General features: G+C 25.8%; 1 protein-coding gene across 1 annotated transcript in view; it reads right to left on the bottom strand.

Annotated features, from left to right (window-relative positions):
• Positions 1-17,273, bottom strand: part of LOC111634334 (membrane-associated tyrosine- and threonine-specific cdc2-inhibitory kinase-like) — a gene marked incomplete at its 3' end in the record, with an annotated part of 49,969 nt that overhangs the window by 14,769 nt on the left and 17,927 nt on the right. Inside the window, exons 3-14 of the mRNA XM_023379088.1 lie at positions 15,793-15,925; positions 14,457-14,554; positions 13,607-13,689; positions 12,751-12,876; positions 7,804-7,879; positions 7,552-7,674; positions 5,546-5,637; positions 5,366-5,472; positions 5,187-5,290; positions 5,054-5,095; positions 4,818-4,986; positions 4,562-4,670 (exon numbers count right to left, since the gene is read on the bottom strand). Of these exons, the coding sequence (XP_023234856.1) occupies positions 4,562-4,670; positions 4,818-4,986; positions 5,054-5,095; positions 5,187-5,290; positions 5,366-5,472; positions 5,546-5,637; positions 7,552-7,674; positions 7,804-7,879; positions 12,751-12,876; positions 13,607-13,689; positions 14,457-14,554; positions 15,793-15,925 (1,262 nt within the window). The remainder of the gene's footprint in view (positions 1-4,561; positions 4,671-4,817; positions 4,987-5,053; positions 5,096-5,186; positions 5,291-5,365; positions 5,473-5,545; positions 5,638-7,551; positions 7,675-7,803; positions 7,880-12,750; positions 12,877-13,606; positions 13,690-14,456; positions 14,555-15,792; positions 15,926-17,273) is intronic.

Below are 17,273 nucleotides of genomic sequence, written 5' to 3'. Positions count from 1 at the left end.
TCTTGTGTGATATATCACCACCACTAATGCACACAACAGTTTTCTATACTACAGTATTTCTTGAGTATCTGTTGAAATATGCAATACGGTTAAAACAGGGATTCCCAAAGTGGTCAATAGGGGTCAATATGAAAAAGTTGATTAAAAAATTCCTAATATACAGTAATAAATAGCTAAATATAATCCATTTGCCATAACTGTGACCATCAGTGCAAATGCACATGTGCTAACTGAACAAGTCTAGTGACAAAATAGGGGTGACAGCTGCAAAGCTGAGGGGATGTTTACAAGTTATAAGTGGTTTTAGAATCAGCTAAAAGCAATAAAAATTTCAACAAGACAGATAATGTTTTGCATTAAAAAGAAACTAATATGCATATATACTTATAAAATACAACAGTGTATATAACATAACATAAATACATTATTATAAGTGTAAATGATAGTACTATATAAATAACCCAGTATTATATAAATAATGTATAAATGATAACTGCATTGTATATTATTTTTTTTACTTATTATCAAAAAAGAAATCAACAGAAACAAAGAGCAGACAGATTTTCAGCTGCTTATCTTTCTATATTCTTCCCCTTTCACATTTGAATTTGTCTTCACAACTTTCACAGCTGGACAATATCTAATATAGGCAAGTGAAGAGTTGATCACCGCTATGACTGAACTACTAACTTTAGTCATTCAGTTTAATTATTCATTCATAAACTACACATCTCTGTGTTGAAGTGTTGAGCATAGCTGTTTAGTTTTGCATATCATATAGGTATATAGAAATACATGAGTATATTATTGAGACATTACTTTTTACTTACTAACTTCAATTTTAATTATTTTGTTACAGCTACAGTAACTGCAATTGTAGCTTCAGATTCTGAAAAGAAATGCATACAAATTTCATTAGAATATATGAACCTTGAATTTATTCCTTCATTAACAAACCAAACGAGGTCAATGTGTCTTCTCTGAAAAACCTTTCAGTAAGGATGCAATGAAACCAGCAAAAATGAAAGATCATCTTCCAAGAGCCCATCCTAATAAGGACAAAGATGTGGACTTTTGTAAAAAACTGAAAAAAAAAAAATGCACACATAGACAAATATAAAATCATTTATGAAAGAGCCTGGTGAAGCTTACAATGGATGAGGATTAACAGCCTTGTACAATATTTCTCTTAATATATCAAGAAAGGGAAAACCATATAAAATTGCAGAGATCATTATTATTCCTGCAATTAAAGTAGTAATTGAAACTATAATGAAAAAAGACTCTGGTCCTGTTTTAAAATGCTTACCATTGAGTGTGAATACCATTAAAAGGCATATTGATGAAATAGCTGAAGATGTAGAAAAAAACGTAGTATCAGAGCCTCATAGTAAGTTTTCCATCCAACTTGATTAATCCACTTTTGGAAGTTCTTCCATTCTTATGGCTTATATAAGATATTTCAGTAAAATCAAACATCAAATTATTGATGAATTTTTATTTGCAAAATATCTTGAAAGTGATATAACAAGGTTGACAATTTTCATGTGATTGGAGGAATATTTAAATAATTATGATATTCCACTTACTAATATTACAGTAGCAGCAACGGATGGCACAACTGCAATGGTGGTTCATTACATTTCTTAAAGAAAAAGTTTCCAGTATACATACTATTCGTTATGTGTTGCAACCATCTGTGGCAAAAATTCTCAGTGACAAGCTGCATGATACACTAAAGATGTATATTAAATCTATTAATCAAATTAGAACTCATCCTCTTAAATCACAATTATTTGCAAATTTTGTGAAAAAACAATAAATTATCAAACCAATTACCCTTACAAGCTGAAGTAAGATGGTTGTCTACAGGTGAGTTTACAAAGACTTGCTGAGTTGTTTGACTCAACTAGTTTCTTACAGATGTTAATTTGTTTTTGAGTGATGAACTGAAGAGAAATAAGAACCATATTTTCTACTTGGTGGACTTATTTGCAAGATTTAATGATACTCGGACTCGTCTATGTCATGATTATTCAAGCTCAGACAACACTTTCATGCCTCCAAGTCAAATTAGGCTTGTTTAAATCTTTATTGTTATGAAGAGATTTTCAATACTTTTTTGAATTTACAGCAATTGAAAATAAATTATGATTTAGAAATATACACATCCCAGTTTGGGTTATTGTCCCATTTTCTGCAGAAGTTGAAAACATCAAATGTAACTTACAAGATGAACTTATTGAATTGTCGGTTAATCTTGAAGCTAAAATGCTTTTTAAAAATGTGACTAAGTTACTTTTGAATGAATATAAATGTTGTACAAAAATATCCAAAACTTTCTGATGTGGTACTTCCCCTTTTTCTTGCATTTCCAATCTCGCATATAATTGAAATTGTTTTCAGCCATATTATTTCCATCTTAACAAAACAGAGAAACAGGTTAGATAGAGAATTTTGTGGAGATTTAAAGCTAAAACTCACTAATCTTAAACCCAATAGTGCCAAGTCACCAGGCACACCCGTCACATTGACAACATCAGTTAATTTTACTAAATAAAATTCACAAAAGTCACAAAAATCACAAAAGTGTCTTTTTGCTTGTCCTATTATAATTATGTAATAGTAAAGTAGAGAGTGTAGATAAAAAGTTTAGAAATTCTTGAAGGGTTGACTGTCAAAGATATTTGGGAACCTCTAGGTTAAAAGAAAGCAAGTGGAGGAAGATTCAGTGGTTGAACAAGATTAAGACAAAATGGAAACTGTTCATGAATCAACAAAACCTGTTTCTCATAAATATGCACTATTTCACCCAAGCAGAGCAAGAAAATATTTATAAGAAAATTTTACTGATTACTAATTAAAAAGAAAGCTGCAAGTAATTGTATCAAAATAACATCATGGATTTCTTTATTTAAATTTGTTTAGGTTTTTATTATATGAATAATTATGATATATAGAAGTGAACTACATGCACTATGTAAATTATCATAATAGGATTTGATAAAAAATAACTTTAGTCTTGCAGTATTGTACTTATTTATTTTTATACTAAACATGAATTTCTTAATGCCCTCCTAATAGAGAACATTAAGAAATTTTGAAGCAAGTGCATCATATCTTTTCAGTTAGGCTTCCTATTGTATTTCTGGGAAGACATATGAGAATGACTGGTCATTCTTTTATGTCTATATTTATACATATACCTATATTTACTGAATTTTCAATAAAATGATAAAATTGATGATATAAGAATGGAAACCAATAAGTAAGTACAGTACAATTATGTGATAATGAATTTTAATGTTTCCAAGTGTGATATATAGAGCTCATAAGACATGAAGAAATGAAGAGATTCAACATTATGAATACCTCTCTAGGTGATGTCAATTTGGATAAGGAAGCATCATGCTGCAATCTTAAGGGTGCTTTAAGTGGACTTGACTATAGTCACATAAGAACACACACACACAATTTTTTTCCATTTTTTTCCATCTATATCATGAAACTTCTTCTTCTACTACTACACAAAATAATGTTTTTTATGAACGATTTAAGATCAAATTTAATAGGTAACAGCTTAAATTTTTACAATATAGTTATATAGAGTAATATAATACAGCAGACTTTGAGAAACTAAGCAAGAACAAAAATATTTAATATACAGTTGAATTTTATATTAAATTTTTTAATTCTTGCCAAATGAGTGTTCCTCCCATTTGGAAACAATTAAATTCCCAATATGCTCATGAGCACAGCCTTCACAAAGTAAGCTCTAATATTTATTGTAACTGTAAATATCTTAAGTATACAACATTTCATGAAATACATATCCAGGAAGAATTAAACACCGGTAAAAAATTACACTTGATGAAGAAACATTTGCAAAAATTATCATAAAAGAATATTAAGAAAAATGAAGACTTAAAAAAAAACGACAAGAAACTACTGAAGAAACAAATATAATGAAAACAAAAATAATAAAAGAATAAATTCTTTCCTTCCATTTATCATGTAAGTAAAAAAAAAATATGCAAATATTGTAAATATATGCAATACACATAAGTGTATTGCATATATTTTATTACTGTACTGATATTAGTACTTTCATTTCCAAAGCCATTTCCATGATATAAGTAATTTATTAGCATGAAAATAACTCACAAATAAAGTTTTATAAATATTTTGATATAAATTAATATTTTTATAAATACAGTATAGTCCTGCAAATTTGACTTAATTTAGACTGAGATGATGATGAGTTGCCAAAAATAATAAGTTTTACAAACCCCGGTGTGAATTATTAACAATTCATAATACATTGCTACAAATTAATCTATTAAAAATCTTTTAACACAGTTAGAATGAAAGAAAAGCTATTGTAGATTTTATTTTGCTCTGATATTGTTAGATTGTACTGTACAATCTAATATAATATAATTACTGTATTACAAAAAAGATATAAAAGTTTACGTCCAGATAATGTCTTACTATTACTATAAGATATTATATATGCAAATTTAGTCATTAAATAAATAATTCCATTTAACTATATATTTACCTTGAATTTAAAAAGCTACCATTTTTACTATCACTAGATGATGAATCTGATAGAGGAACTGCCATAGAATTTTGAGAAGCATTCATTATTTCTTCTTCAAATACTTCATCTATAAATTTATTAATTATATTATTTATTAATATAAATTTAAAAATTACAACTGTAGATAAAGTATAAAATTTTAGATAATGAAAAGCCTTATAATCATAATTTAATAAAAAAAACATTTTCATTTAAATTTTTAAATTATATTTACCATCAGAAAAGCTATGATCCCATTCCAACGGATGAGGATTTCTATCTAATGGAGGAGTGAAGAACTTTCGTTTCTTATGTAGAAGTTTTTTGAATGGATACATCATTACTGACAAGAACGACAACAGCAGTAGAAATAACCAATGAAATAGTCTTGTAAAACTGCACAGCTAAAAATTTATTTAATTAGACTAATGGAATTTCAAGTTTTTAAAATTACTTCATTAGAATACATACAATTTTCATTCCTTTTATGTACATATGTCTCCTCCTCAAAACCTAAAAATTTTTTTGTTTTTATTTAAAGTTGTTTTAAATAATCATTATTTTAGAAATTGTAGCTATGTATTTTTGTGATTACTGTTCCTACCTTTTGAATTACTGGCATTGCTAAAATATCATCAGCTGTTGGTCTCTTTTTGTAATTGGGCATCATCATTAAACAAATGATTTTTCTTAATTCTGGACTAAGATCTTTAAAAATTATATTAGATTAATATATTCTATAGAATATTTAAAGTGGAAGGTTTTCAACTAAATAATTCTTACAATTTAAAAAATCATTAGGTATATTTCCTTGTCTTAACTGATGCCATCCTGGTCCACCTCGAGGTAAATCCAAATCACAAGCTAGCTCTAAAATTGTTATTCCAAGACTATTAAATATAAAATTATTTAATTAAAAAGCTAAATAATTTATTAAGAATCTTTGAAAATGAGTCAACCAACCTGAAGATATCTGCCGCTTTTGAAAATTTTCCTTCCATTAATTCTAAGGCCAGATATTTAGGATCACCTTCTTGAGCTTCAGATAAATCATTCTTAAAAAATTTGAATGAAATATGCAAAATTTATAAATAATAAAAAAAATTTGATATGTTTGTTTTGTCATTCTTCCTATTTTTGACTAACTTGTAAGTCAAAGATAAAAATTATTGTTGGAAGAATGATAAGGAAAGTTAATTTTTTTTATTTATTTAAGCTCATAAAAATTAATACTGAACTAAATTATTTAATTTTATAGATTGACACTTTCTAAAACAATAAGTATTATTTTATGATTTCAATAACTATTACTTTAGGATCATTTCATCAGAAAGCTCAAGATAAAATGAGCGCCAAGTCTCATCTTGAATGTAAAACAATGATACTTTAAATAAAGCTGTAAATTTATTTTTCTTACATGTGTTTCTAGTTAAATAAAAAAAATATAAAATTTTTTGTTACAGCATAATTATCTTATGAAACTATTGCAAAACTGTTATAAAATTATACTGCAGCACAAAGTACACATATACCAAAAACTTGTTTACTTGGTAGCATTTGCCATCTCTTTACAGATATTTATTTTAAATAATTATTAATTGATAAAGAATTTTGGAAACAAATAAGTCATGTTCATTACTTAAATCAATAGGACACACTGTAATTAAACAAAATTAAATCTAATGAGAATAAAATAATAAATTTTTTGCTATATTTATTTAAGTACACACTTTTCTAACTAAAAACTGGTTTCAACCTTTATAAATAATGTTCTACTCCAAAGATTCCCATAATTTCTGGCATATAGCATTCAGTGACATATATTCTGCACAAAATTGCTAAATTGATAATAATGTTACATAGCCTGTATTGCCATAGATACCTCCAAAGTTGCAATTGAAAGCATACAATTTAACCATGTGCAATTTAGAAGACATAATCTCAGACATTGTATTTTATTTCCTCCCATTTCTTTCATTTTATTTCCATTAGCAATACATTGTAAATGTAATTTATAAAATAAAAACAGAAAAAATGAAATATTTGAAACAAAACCACCTAAAATACATTAAATTTCAAAAATAACACAGTAAATCCCCACTAACTCAGACTTTACATAACTCTAAAGAATTTTTTTGAAACTAATTTAAAATTTCTTGACAATAGAAAAATTATTATTAACAAGTATTTTCAATTTCTGGAAGTCTTTGCATTACCATGAAATATTTTACTGTAGTAAATAAATTACTGAAAACCATACATTGTTGTATATTGTGTTGTCATGAAATCTTTTGAGTTCACATCCTGTAATAATAAATTCAATAGTACTCCCAGCTCACCAAAAATGTATAGAGATTATCATAATAAATTACTGTATTGTATACTGTATATCCATATTATCAGAGAGAACATTCCACTAACTGACTTTCATAAACTCAGACAATCTTTACCCTCTACTTGGCTAAGTTAGCTAAGATTTACTGTAATAATTATAGCAAAATTAAGCTTCTTATAAATAAAGACCTGATGAATTGTAATCATCAGACCATCCAAACAGAATATTGAAATTGTTTCATTTATCCTATTACTGTTTTGAAAACATTATGCAATAATTTATCATACAATTACACAATGTAATATTTTAAATTATATACAAATGAGTTTAAATTTATCATTTTTATATAACATCAATCAATTTATAGAGCCTGAACATGTTTCTTTGTTTTTTTTTTTGTTTAAACATAAAAAATCCCACAATGTAATCGGATTGATTTCTGTGCCATTAACTTATGTAATTCAACTTAAATTCTTGTAAAATAGTTTCAACACTCCAGCTATATGCAAGTTTATTGCACACAAAAATTAGAAGAGTTACAAATAAGAAATTTGATTGCATGCAATGTTTATTTTATAAAACAATTATCAAACAACTGATTTTTCAATAAAATAATTATTACAGAAATACAAACCTTTTTTAAATTCAATACTAGCCCAAAATCACCTAATTTACAAATGTTATCTTTTGAAATGAATATATTAGCTGGTTTAATATCTAGATGAATTAAATCATGATCATGAAGATGCTTCACTGCCTAAAAAAATGAATATAAAAATACATTAATATTATGAACTTTATTGACTTAATAATATTAAGAGTTTTAATAAAGTTCTTATTTTAAAGAATTGTATTATTTCTATATTAATTATACTTTAATACATACTTGAATGAGATCAACTAAATAATTCCACACTACTAATTCAGGAATATCATGATTTTGTTCAGTATAATTGCTGAGACTGTAATATAAATTTATTATTAACTGATAATAAGTTTGATCATAATTTATTCTTTCGTTTCTTATGTAGAAGTTTTTTGAATGGATACATCATTACTGACAAGAACGACAACAGCAGTAGAAATAACCAATGAAATAGTCTTGTAAAACTGCACAGCTAAAAATTTATTTAATTAGACTAATGGAATTTCAAGTTTTTAAAATTACTTCATTAGAATACATACAATTTTCATTCCTTTTATGTACATATGTCTCCTCCTCAAAACCTAAAAATTTTTTTGTTTTTATTTAAAGTTGTTTTAAATAATCATTATTTTAGAAATTGTAGCTATGTATTTTTGTGATTACTGTTCCTACCTTTTGAATTACTGGCATTGCTAAAATATCATCAGCTGTTGGTCTCTTTTTGTAATTGGGCATCATCATTAAACAAATGATTTTTCTTAATTCTGGACTAAGATCTTTAAAAATTATATTAGATTAATATATTNTAATACAATATAATACAAAATACATATATTATAAATTTAATTTTTTAAAATGTATTTTATGATAAAATAAAATGTTTTTATTAAAAAATCTTAAGAAAAACAAATGATATTTCAAAGTTTCGGATCTCTTACATTTTTTGGAAAACAGTATCCATTTGTAATTGTTTAGATTTTTGTTTTCTTTCATCAATAATTTTGGAATATGGCCGAATGGGTGCGATGATGCTCCTTTTTACATTTGCACTTTGCTCCCAATCATTGTCTAACTCACAAAGTTCATCTGTCAAACTTTCCATAGTTGAAAGGATATGCTAACCCAAAATATAACTACAGATGAGCAGAGACGCTGATTGGTCAACTGCCAGCTGCTGTAGCACATATATAAGGTCAGTTTGGGCGGAAAAATTGAAGTTGATTTTGTCTCACTAAAGAGTTAGATATCGTCTGGCCAATGAGAAGTAGATTTCGTCTCACTAGCGATAATTTGTGATTGTCGAAAGTGCTACTGTATCATAAGGTGTTTTCCTGAACAAACTGATATGGGATACAAACTATTCGCATTCATTAGCACTCTAGATTTGAATGACATTTATTGGACTATTAAGTTTAATAACTTGACTTGTGAAAACCTAAACGTTTAGCATTTTAATATTTAATGCAAATGTATACATATCCAATAATATTAAACAGAAAAAATAAATATATTCAATAAAAATCTTTGTTTTAATGAATGTACAATGTCAGCTCAGTAAATACTTCAACACTGAAATGAAAATCAGTCTGGCATAGGGAAAATCAGGGAATTACACCGCAAAACAGTGAATTGCGAAGCAGAATTATTGTGAATCGGCATAAACCGAGGGCTACCTGTATATAAAATATTTAGATATGCAAAAAGTTGCTTTTAAAACATCAGTAGAATAAAAATAGAGCAGTTGAATAAAAAAAAAATAATTCAAAATTTCTCAAAAAAAAAAAACATATTTTAAAAGGAAAAAGTAGCTTAATTTAAATATTAAAAAAGTTTTTTTTTGTTTTGGATAAAATATGGTATTGAAATTATAATCATTCATTATAAACTTTAGCATTGATCTGTTTTCAATTTTGTTTACTATTTAAAGTTTTTGTTCAATGGAAATAATTATTCTCTTGAATTTTGACATAGTCTTTGGAGCTATATACTATATTAAATTTTAAAAGAAATGTAGAGATTATATATACCATCAGTCACCAAATGTTTTTTTTTACAGTGTGAAGTGGCAGGAACTTACTTACCTGCTATGTTTGCTTAGAAAACCTGGAGCTTTCTCACCAAAGCTATACAATTTAAAAAAGATTCCATCACTGCAAGAAAATGGAACTGATTTTCTAAACTAGAAGATGTGATCTATAAACCTGATGTGTCAATTTTCTGCTGAAGCACCAAGTTGCTTCAGCAGAAAATTGAGGTTATTCATCTTTACACATTAATATGAAAAATGTGATATTGTATATGAGTGAGCAAAACAGTAGTATGTACAGGGCCCCAAACCAACCTTTTATAAACTCATTACTGTAGTAAGACTATCTAAATTTAAATTTGGAGCCATATCTGAGGACACTAGTTTGCCAGTGTGATGCAGCAAAGAACTAATTCTACTTCTGGTTAACTCCAGCAAAGACCTTGTTTCTGTATGTTCTCTTATCAAATTACTTTAATTTTTCTGACAAGGATCCATATCATTCTTAAAATACAGTTTGTTATACTCTACAATGACAATTATAAACAGAAGCAATTTTACTTATTTGTCTGCAAGTAGAATCTTAAATTTTTCACTCTACTCAGGTTAAGTTACATTCTTTGTATATGTGTACAATTTAAAACAATAAAGAAAACAATCAATGCAAAAGTAAATGCATAAGCTTTATGCAGTGATAAAAACTGCATAAATATCAAGGACAAATTATTTTAAGAATTAAATAATTATACTAATAATACTATCTTCTTAAATAATCATTAAAACACATAATTATTAAAAAACAAACTTTTAGTTTTTAATTTTATTGTTTCTAATTTAATAGACAAATTTGAGTCAACATATTTAATCTCTTTAATCTAAAAATATATTCTTCAAAGCAATCTTATTTTAGCAAAACATTCAAAAGTATATATATAAACACAGCTAAAAAATAAATTAAAATATGAACTTTATTATTTATTAATAATTATTGCAGAGTGGAGCACCATTTACTTATCTACTCATCTTTCAAGAGATTGACCCTCAAAGAGGCATACAACCGAAAAAGATGTAGAATTGAAAATTAATTCAAGATATAACCAAAGATTAGAGAACTAAGTTTTTGTTTACTTATAGTAAATTTATAGTATTATGACTTTTAACATATTTTATCTTTTACTTTATGTTTTTATTATTAGAAACTATAATACATTTTTATTGTGCATTTTCTTTTTGAAAAATCAGTGTCAAATAGGAGTAGGCATAATTATTGTTGCTAATTGTTTACAAGAAATTTCAAAAGATTTTTGTCTACTCAAGACTTATATTTATTTGTTGGCAATGGCATTTACCACTCTAAAGAATTTTTTTTATAATTTTAAAATTTTCTTTAAAAAAACTATATTAAAATTAAGAATTATAACTAATAAAGTTTCTGAAATAAACTTATTTTTTTTAATGGAACATAATTCATAAACAATCTTCCTGTTAGAAACTATTTACTATGAATATGTAAATTTCTCCAATATAATGATAGATTCCAGGCTAATGGGTGTGAAGCACTTTCTGATTCTTCTCTCAGAAACAATACATTCATTGGGATAAATTACACACATTTAATTCCAGAAATGTAAAGAGAGGTATAAGAATAGAACAAAAAAAAAACATTATCTAGAAATTCTGAGTATATTTTCTAAAAGAATATTGCAATATCCATTATCTTTATGAGAAAGGGAATGATGTATAAATGAAATATTGTATTTTGGACTGAAAAGAATGGGGATGTTTTGGAACCAGCAAAAAAAATTACTTACAAATGTAAAATATTATAAAATGAATGGTGCTCCACTGTATATATTTTAACAGGTGTCTGGAAAAACTCTGCACAAAAAGTTTGTGTAACATAGTTTTTATCTTGGTAAAAAAAATTCTCTATGAACTAGTCATTTGAAAAGATGATGAAAAACTATACATTATCATCTTTTATTTTTATAATTCTACAAGTCCATGTTATTGAATATGATTAATCCAACTTCAAGTGTGCAGTGTAAGTTATCTATAAGACTGATTTAAATTTTTCAGACAGTATTTTTACACAATTGATCAATTAATTCATGTTTATTTGCCTTCTATTCTTTTTGTAAACAGCTGCCTTGGGAATTGCCCAAAAATCATCAATTGACCTAATTTCTGGCATATTTTCAGGTTGTCCTCTCACAATAATCCAGTATGGTTTTGGTATATGGAAACTTGTTTGGTCTAGCCAGAAGACATTCTACTTGAGAACAGAATAGTTTTTTCTTTATTTTAGGAATCAGGTAACATCATATACAATCATTTAAATATTTCTGGACACTGATAGCAAAACTTGATTTTCTAATTAGGGCTTGACTCAATCCTTTCAGTTCCAATGCAATCCAAACCAAAACTTTGCCCTCAAATTTCCTTTTCTTGGAAAACTACATTGGCAGGTGTTAAGAATATATCACTGGGATAAAATCCAATATTACCATTGATTGTAAAGTTGAGAGAGTGGAAGATTCAATTCAAAATGAATGTTTTCAGAGAACTTCCACATTTCCTTTTTTCCAGTGATCGTTGTGTCCCCATTCTATACAGAAATACCCGTTTCTTTAGATATTTAATGTGTGTTTTTGTTTCCAAAGCCTCACAAAGTTAACTATTAATGTGTAAGATTTAATTTTACGGTTACAGATCAATTTGAAACCTTGTTGCAATCTTCAAAAGGTTCTCTTCTATCCCCGATTTGCCTTTATGTTAGAATTTCTCTTTTCTACCAGACCCCCTTTCTTCTCTATAGTGGTAATTCACTCTTGGAATGTTGGACAATGTTATTTATAACCCATTTTGAAATTCCCTCACTTGCAAAATGGTTTACAGTAATTTTTCCCTAATGTTTTATTTAATGTATAAAAGTTGTACACTCTTGGCATAAAGCATCATCTTTGATTGCTATTTTGAAAGAAAAATTGAATGAAGAAAAAGATTCTAGAATGTTCTTCAGCATTCCATACGCACTTTAAAATTATAACATGTGCAGCATAATTATAAATTATTGGCTATTAGTAAAAGCCTGAGATATTTTGTGCAGATTTTTTCTGGACACCCATTATATGTTAGTGGCTTTCATTTTTTCAGCTTACCTTGTTTCACATAATTCAGTCTGAATATAGAGATGTTGTCTTTCTTCCCATGCTTTAATAAAATATATACAATTAGGATGCTTGGGAAGTTCTTCATGCTTTTTCACCTCTTCTAGCTTTCTTTGTCTTAAGTTATTTAATTTAATATTATAATTAAAGTATTTATAAAATTACATTAAAAAGTTATGATTTCATCCTAATATTTATTCAGATTAATTAAAAATATTCATTCTAAATGAGATTTTAAAATGAATATATTATGAGTTCATTTATTTTAATTGTTAAAAAATTACTCAAAATAAAAAAATTCTGTTATTTTCTTACATACATTAGAGCGTCATTTATCTGAAAGAATTCCAGTCAGCAAATTTAAAATTTTGTTAGTGCTGTGGCACTGCAGTCTTTGGCTATATCTTGGGCTACTCCAATATTTTTTTTTGTTGATGTGTGTGTTTTAGCTGGCAGCATGGCACTTTTGTGTGGTGTTTTTCTGAGGACTGTGTGTCATGCTGAATCGAACATTTTTGATACTAGATCAACTTCTAAANCCACAATTATTATTTTAAAAAGTTTACATTAGGCTTAACATGAATGAAAATTCAACATGAAGTAACATGCAACGGAGAAAAATTTCAACATGGGATAGGTTAATATATTTTTTCGTACATAATTGGTTATCTGAAAAATAAGTTATCCGAACAACCCCAGCCCCCAATTCATTCGGATAAACGATGCTCTACTGCATTTATGAAACTGCAAAATAAATTTATTTCAATTTTTTAAACTTGTTTTATTAAGTAAATAAAATTTTTACACACTACAGAAAAGTTATTAATAATTATGTTTGTTTTTTTACCTATCAGATTCTCCTTTAAATCTTTCTCTTGATCTTTTTACTGCATAATATTTTCCATCATCTTTACTTCTGACTTTAAAAACCTAAATTTATAATATTTTTTTAAAAGATGATGATATTTTATTTCATTAATCAAATTGTCAATAAAACTAAGTATTAATTTCATAGAAAATAATTTTCAAAAATGTTTTAGTTAATGTTTTGAATTAAATACATAACTACAATTGCATAAATCATATTACATTAAAAATTATTGATTATAATGTAGTTATCACTAATTTAAATCCATAATATCTTATTTTCTTAAAGTACTTTCAAATACAAAGTCATTTAACAAAACTCATAATTTCATTAAAATTATATCAAATAATTAGATGCTTTATTCAAAAATTATAAAAGATTTATTATTCTGAAAGTTTTGAATATTAGAAATTGTTATATAAGTATTGTTAAAATAATTAATATTACATATTTGAAGAAAAAAACAATATTGTTTAGATCAACAGAAAAAAAAAACTAAAGTAAAGACACTCACAAACACTAAGACCAGTTAAAATCCTCATAGACTTTACTCATATGAATGTTTCCATTCATTTAAAAACAGACATCAGGTAAACTATATCAAATGCAGAACCAAACAAAACTTATTAAATAGAAAAAAAAATTGATAAAAAGTCTGTTTTTAAATGGATAAAAACAGTCATATGAGTAAAGTCTGTTGGAAATTTTAACTGGTCTTGGAATTTTGAGTGTCTTTATTACATATAACCAGTTAGTGAGGTAGTGGATCTTAATTAAAAACTAAAGTTTTTATTTTAAAAAATTGGATTTGAATTATTATTATACTTACTTCACCAAAAGAACCAACACCTAATTTACAAACTACTTCAAAACATTGATCGAAATATAATTCATTACTAGTTTCATTGTAATGTTTATTGGAAAGACCTTTTAGTAAAATTAAGAATTAATATATCATCAATATGAAATTAAATATTTAAAAAAGAATCAAATTATAAGAATTTCATAAGTATAGCACTAATCATTATCATGTCAGCAAAATTCTTCAAATTATTATTATTTCTAAATTGCTTGCAATTTAATTTTGCAAATCATTCTAGTACATTGATATCAATATTGTAAATAAATTTTGGGTTTACACAATATACTTTGCAATAAGACTGCACTTTGCAATAAGACTTTAAAATGATTAATAAGTTGAACACTATAATCTTTTAACAACATTTTTTAATGGAAATAATCTAAAATTTTCTCATTTTCCATTCCATTTTTGTTATTGTTCATTATCTTAAATTTTCATAGTTGACAAAAAAAGATCTCTTTAGTAGAAAAATGTCATAATAAAATTTTAATTTAAAATATCAAATTTTTATCACAAAGAAAAATATTTGTTATATGAAAATATTAAAATAAAAACTGGAAAATAAGAAAAAAATGTTAAAATAATTTTACACAAAAAAAAAAAAAGAAAAAGCAAATTTTTCAGTTCAATGAATACTCATGTTTACACATATTGTTCTATTGGACAACTTGATATAAAGATGTGACTTTTGCAAACTTTCTTTTTCTTATATTATTTTAATATAAATTAACATTAAACATTAATTAAAATTTTGCAGAGTGCAGAGAGAAACAATTAAGATGCTCTACAGAACAAATTTAAAACAGCAGCAAGAAAACTAAATAGTAATATTTTAAGTAAGATTTTGATAAAGAAAATTATTAAAACTTTGTTATTATTTATTTATGTATTTTTCTAAATTATATTTCTATAAATATTTAAACTATTTATTCAAATTATTGTGATTTTACAATTAAACTATGTAATTGGAAACTATTTTTATTTTTTCTTATTAACAATAATTGAAAAAATGCTTAATGATAAGTTTAATTTAACTATTGCATTATATAGAGATATGTACTGCCAAAAGATAAATGGCTCTAGCTATAAAAAATTGAAAATGTTCTGTAATTATTATAGAACATTTTCCATCCTAGATATTGGACAGTTTTGGGACAGGATACTAAGTAGGTATGATAAGTTTGCAACCTGATTTTCAATTTTTTTTGGAGCTAGAGCCTTTTGACTTTGGGTGATGCACATGCCTTTGGAATTATAATTATTTCACTAACAACAATATTTATTAATTAAAAAAAAAGGATACATGAATCTGAACCCTTAAAGCTAACAACATGTGCTCTTTGATCAAGATACTTATGAGGAAACACTCTACTTATTGGAGGAGCACTTTTTACAGGTGGACGTGGAGGTAACTGTTCTCTAGGTGTTGCTCTAGCCTGAAAAATTTGAAAGAAACAATATAGAATTAAGACAAAATATTATAAATTAAATCATCAGTACATTTGTGATCATTTTTGATATGATATATCTAAATATACACAACATTACAAAATATGAAACTTTCAAAATTAAAAATTATTATATTAAAAGTGATTTATATACATTAGAATTTAATTTGGATAATTATGATTACTGTACTATAAATTATTATATATAAACACAATATTTTAAGGAGGTAATATAATTGTTTTTTTTTAAATTAATGTTAAAAAATTTAATTTACTTAAGATTCAATCACTTTTTCTCGTATTTCATAAATCATCATCATCATCAATAGAAATTTACATTAAACATACATTTCTTATTTACATTACAAATGACATCTTTAAATTAATTAAACTCATGTTTAATTAATTTAAACATAATTAATGTTTAAATTAATTATGTTTAAATAATTAATTTAAACATAATTATATGTAATTCATATTGTACAGTATGAATTACAGATATGTAATTCATACTGTACAATGAATTACATATCTGATCAATATTTAAAAATTTGAATAATATTAAAGTTCACACAAACAATTTAAACAAGAGTGATATTATTGGATAATTTTACACTTTTGTGATTAATATTACTGTAATTTATGACAAAATTATATTAACTATATTTAATATATTTGCAAATTCTAATATATTTTATGTAAATATAATATATAATATTTACATTCCTATTTAAACAATTAAAATTCATTATGATTGCTAAATTCTCTTTGAAAGTATAATGTTAATTTGCTATATAATTTTTATGACAACATTACTGATTTAGTAATTATTAAAAATTTATTCATCATGTTTAATCATTTATTAACTACTGAGAACTGTTAAGATAATTAAAAAGAATCATAAGACCTAATAAAGAGAAGGAATTGACAAAATTTGTGAAGTGTCTCTGAAAGAAACAAGACCACACAGTGAATACATCAATAGGAAAAGAACTGGATTAATTTCCAGCACATGGAAGTTTTTGTTAAAAAAGTACATATCCTTATTGCAGGACTTAAAATGATGGACTTGGATGTTTCATTGGATGTTACTTTGTCAGTATAGCCATGTTGTAGTGTATGGTTTTCTTATTTTTTTAAGTTCATTAGTTATGTTCTTATTTAAATTAATTTAATTACCCTGTATTAAACATTTCCAAACATTGGCATTCCTTCACTGGATTTAAGTTTAAACCCAATGAAGAGCTAAAAACTAACCTGAAAATATTAATTTGACAAATAGCTTGTGCTGGATATTAAAAAGTTGTTTCATTCATTGATAATTACAAAACTGAAC

The sequence above is a fragment of the Centruroides sculpturatus genome, unplaced genomic scaffold (assembly GCF_000671375.1).
Source record: "Centruroides sculpturatus isolate CEXI.00-Female unplaced genomic scaffold, Cexi_2.0 scaffold848, whole genome shotgun sequence".
Taxonomy (NCBI): domain Eukaryota; kingdom Metazoa; phylum Arthropoda; class Arachnida; order Scorpiones; family Buthidae; genus Centruroides; species Centruroides sculpturatus.
The sequence above is the reverse complement of the archived record's forward strand: the minus strand, read 5'-3'. Positions and strand labels throughout refer to the sequence as shown.